The sequence below is a fragment of the Frankliniella occidentalis genome, unplaced genomic scaffold (assembly GCF_000697945.3).
Source record: "Frankliniella occidentalis isolate FOCC.00 unplaced genomic scaffold, Focc_3.1 Scaffold4191, whole genome shotgun sequence".
Taxonomy (NCBI): domain Eukaryota; kingdom Metazoa; phylum Arthropoda; class Insecta; order Thysanoptera; family Thripidae; genus Frankliniella; species Frankliniella occidentalis.
In genome coordinates this window covers 1-4,577 of record NW_026271239.1, presented here as the reverse complement: position 1 = coordinate 4,577, position 4,577 = coordinate 1, and the positions used below count along the sequence as shown (strand labels likewise).

General features: G+C 59.6%; 1 protein-coding gene across 1 annotated transcript; it reads right to left on the bottom strand.

Moving 5' to 3' along the window:
* Nucleotides 1-70: 70 nt before the first annotated feature.
* Nucleotides 71-4,491, bottom strand: LOC127752119 (rootletin-like; the record flags this gene model as incomplete). The annotated part of the gene is made up of 8 exons (XM_052276735.1): nucleotides 71-364; nucleotides 625-795; nucleotides 877-992; nucleotides 1,374-1,791; nucleotides 2,324-2,797; nucleotides 3,045-3,361; nucleotides 3,455-3,647; nucleotides 3,937-4,491. Coding segments are annotated over 8 exons (2,538 nt in total), but the record flags the coding sequence as incomplete, so codon positions are not given.
* Nucleotides 4,492-4,577: the final 86 nt, after the last annotated feature.

Genomic DNA, 4,577 nt, shown 5'->3' with positions numbered 1-4,577 from the left:
TAACTTTTTAATGAAATGTTTTACAGTACTGCCCCACCATTCTCGAGAGGGGGCGAACACGTCCACTCACCGCCAGATGCGAGTCCTTCTCCTGCAGCACCATCTGCAGCCGCTGCAGGTCACCCTCCAGGCCCATGCGCTGCAGCTCGAGCTTGGTGGCGCGCGACTCGGTGCGGCCCAGCTCCTCCTGCAGCGCGCGCTTCTCGGCCTCCAGGCGGCCGCACGCGGCCCGCACCTTATCCAGCTTGTCCTCGCACACGGCGCGCTCCTCCGCGCCCGAGTGCAGCGTCAGCTCCAGCGCCGTCAGACGCTCGCGCAGCTGCGTCGCCTCCTCGGTGCGCTGCTGCAGTGTCTCCGATTGGGCCTAAGGACGACGTCGCAAAATGATCAATTTTATAAGAGCTATGTTTTGGAGAAAGTGTTTTGTTTATGCGTGGCTGCTGCCAGAACACCCGAGGGCGACATCGCGGCGACGGCAAGGCTAGCAAGGGAGTGAGTTACTCGCGTGTGGGGCAAGGGTATCGAAGGGGGATACATTGCAATTAATCTAATTTGAATCTGCCGCCCAGCAGCGGCCGACCACAGCCAGCACGGCCACGGCCCGGGCCGGACGGACACGCCTACCTGGAGCGCTGCTTGCTTCTGTCCCAGCCGGTTCTCCAGGCTGCCCTTCTCCTCCTGGAGGCGGGACAGGTTCTGCAGCGTGGCGTTGAGTTTCGTGTCTCCTTTGGACTGGTGCTCCTGCGTCTCGGCCAGCTGCTTTTTGGCCGCGGTCACCTGGGCCTTCAGGTCGTCCTGGAACGAGAGGAAAAGGGGCATCAGGGTGCGTTCGTCTGGTGGAAAGTGTACTCCATGGATTCGAGGACGACATCGTACCCGCTCTCGTTCGATCTGCGCCACTTGCTGCATGAGGGAGCGTACGCCCTTGCGGATCACCTCCGGGTCCACATCAACCACGCTGTCGCCTCGGCCGTCGTGGTGCTCTTGGACTGCTACAGCAATGGGATCAGAAACAAAGCGCTATTCAGACAGAGCCCACCGTGTCCGGGAAATACAGCACGTAGATAGTACGCGATTTTTACATGACCAATTTTAAGTCACAGCACAAGTATGACAGAGTAGCTGGAGAAAAAAGTCGACCTTAAGTCAAACGGATTACTGGAGAGGAGGAATTAAGGCTGGCCACTGGCCACTAACTTGCACAACACTCGTTCTTCCACTTACACAGAGTGGCGCGGTTTCGGTCAAAAACGAGCATAATGTCGAAAAATAAGAAAAAGTGGAAAGGTCGGTGTACGCCGTACGGTCAGAACCTAAGGGATGCACCACACGGCCGCATCCAATCGGGACATTTAGACGCCCGCCTCACTCACCTCTGGCGGGGCTCCACCGGCGCGACGGGCTGAGCAGACGGAAGGGCAGGCTGACGCTGCCGTCCAGCTGGATGCCGGCGATGCGGCGCAGCGTCGACCCCACGCTGCTCAGCTTCTGGTCCGCGTCCTTCTTGGCCGCCTCCAGCTGCAGCAGCTGCTGGTCCAGGGCGCGCACGCGGCCCTCGGCGCCGCCCAGGCGCGCCTTGAGCTCCTGGATCTGCTGCGTGGCGTCGGCCAGGCACACCTCCAGGTTGTGCTTCTGGTCCTCGAGCTTGCGCTCCCGGTTGCGGCTGTCCTCCAGGCGCATGACCAGCTCCTGCTCGCGCGCGCGCCACCGCTCGCCCTCCTCCTCGGCGCGCGAGCGCAGGCGCGCCATCTCCTGGCGGGCCATCTCCAGCGCGCCGTCCAGCTCCACGGCCTGCGGTGAACGAGACGGTGGCGGTGTGAGTGAGGGCGTGGGCGCAAACGGTGCCGGGGCCAACCAGATTCAACGAACCAGACATTAATCATGTATATGTTAATCGACAAATCCGAAAAAGAAAAACAACAGTGCTTGCTGGAAGAAGTATCCACGGATCTGAGTTTGTTTTTGTTTTTGCGGTACATTTTATATCTCTTGTATATTATTTTTTTTCCGGAAACCGTACAAATGTAACTAGAACAGAATGACGTTCTTAAAACCACGGAAGTCGAAGTAAATCAAAACGAAACAAAAACCGTTATTACTGTACCCTGTACAATTACTTAGCAATCACATAAATCCAGGAATGTTGTTTTCTATTAAACACTGGTCTTTAAAAATGTCAGGAACATTTTTTTCTTCGACCCTAGTGGCTGATCGGCTCAAACGGCCCCGGGGTATTCAGCAGCACAACCACCACGCCAGCCGGCCGGGCTGCCTAACCGCACGGCTCTGGTCGGGATAGTCTCCGGCCCGCCGCGCCACTCACCTGCTTGCGCAGCTGGTGCAGCTCCTGCGAGGCTCGCTCGCGCTCCTCGGTCTCCACGGCCAGCCGCGCCTGCAGCTCCTTCTCCTCGCCGGCGGCCTGCTTGTTGGCGGCCTGCGTGCGCGCCAGCTCGTCCTGCACCGTCTGCAGGTTGTGCTGCACGGTGAGGTGCGCGTGCTCCAGGTCGCGCACCTGCGCCTGCAGGCGGGTGCGCTCCAGGTCGAGCGCGCCGCGCGCCTCCTCCAGCATGGCGATCTTCTGCACGGCCTCGTCCAGCCCGCGCGCCGCCTCGCGCTTGTCGCCCTCCAGCCGCTTGACGATCTCGCGCAGCTCGCGGTTGGTGCTGCAGTACTTGTCCTTCTCGAAGCTGCAGTCGCTGAGCTGGCGGCGGACGTCCGTCAGGTCCTTCCGCAGCGACTCGCTCACGTTTTCGGTCTCCTTGAGCTTGCGCAGCGTCTCCTGCAGCTGTGCCTGGACCTAGTTGGAGAGGGAATTACAGTTTCAGTACAAGTTTACAGTGAAACTACAAATTGCGACTGGAAATGTCAGTCCATCTTATTTTTTGGTTTTAAGGTAGAATTTTTTTCCGAAAAAAATTGGAAAAATTTAAAGTATTTCCAGAAAAAATGTAGAAAATGAAACTTCTTAGCCCAAAACTAAGAGACTTACAACAACAAAATTATTGAAAAATTTGAAAAATAAAGTTGCTAATAGTGTTGGTTACCTGGTCGACGCGGTCCTCGGACAGGCTGAGCTGCACCTTGAGCTCCTCGCTCTCCTGCTGCGAGAGGTCGCGCTCGCGGAGCAGCTCGTCGGCGCGCGCGTCGAAGCGGGCGCGGTCCTCCTCCGCCTTGCACTTGAAGTCCTCGAGGCGCGTGTGCACGCGCGCCAGCTCGTCGCGCAGCTGGTTGAGCGTGGCGCGGTCCTGCTCGGCGCGCGCCGTCGCCTCGCGCCGCACCCGCTCCAGCACGCCGCGCTCCTCCTCCAGCTCGCGCCGCACGCACTCCAGCTTCTCCTGCAGCGCCTGCTGGTCGTGTTGCGCTGGGGAATGCCAAAAACAAAAATGACGCGTCAGAAGGGATGAAAGCGATACGGATAGAGGACAAACAGATTTCTCTCGCCGCGCGAGCTTACCCAGAAGCAGCGACTGCTGCTTGTCGTTCTCGGCGCGGAGTAGCGCCTCTTCGTGCTGCTGGCACACGTTCTCCAGGTGCTGCTGTGCCGCGTCGATCCTCTCCTGGAGGGCGGCCACTTCCGCCTCCTTCTCGTTGGTCAGCTGGGTCACGGCACTCTGCAGGCGCTTCTCCAGCGCGGCACGAACTTGCTCCTGGACAAAGGGCGCATGTGTACTGCGGGATTGCCTTCTTCCCTACTTCGCAGGCGGTGGCCGCCTTCAGAGGTAGGCCAGCCAGCCCATCATATGTGCACTGCGGGTTTGCCCGCTTCGCAGGCGGTGGCCGCGTGGTAACAGGCCAGCCCGCCCGGCACAAATGTCCTGCGGGCTTGCCTACTTTGCAGGCGGTGGCCGCTTTGCCGGACAGGCCAACCCGCTCGGCGTTGGCGCACTGCGGGCTTGCCTGTCTGTCAGGCGAGTAAAGCTATCTAGAGTCACTTACCCTCTCGTCGGTGAGCTTGCGCACCGTCTCCTCGATTGTGCTTTTAAGCTTGGCGATCTGCTGCTGGAACTCGGCCTCCTGGTTTCCGGCGGCCTGCAGCAGGGACGCGCGCATCTCGCGGGCGCGCTTCTCCGAGTTCTCCAGGTCTTTGGTGAGGCGGGTGATCTGCCCCTTGAGCCCCTCGTGCTTGACGAGCAGCTCCTGGTTCTCCTTCTCCAGCTTGGCGCGCTTGTTGTCCGTCGCCTCCAAACCCGTCTGCGCGTCGAAGAGCACGGCCTCCAGCGCCTCCTTCTCGCTGCGAAGCGAGGCCAGCTGCTCCTGGAGGCGCTGGATGTCCTTGTCGTTGGCCTCCAGGACCACCTGCTTCTCCTCGCAGTCCTTGACGAGGTCCTCGAGGCTCAGGTTGAGCCTGCTGTTGGTCTCGCTGGCCTGCTCCAGCCGCTGGCGCACGCGGCCCAGCTCCTCCGAGAGCGCTTCCTTCTGGCGGACGACCACGGCCAGCTGGTGACTAAAGTCGCTGCGCTCGCGGGCCACCTGCCCGAGCTCCACTTCAGTCTGCAACAGATAATTTCAAATGTAACATCTAAAAAGAAAATCCGGTGAAATATTAGCAGAAGATAAAAAAGAAGTATAAAAAGATA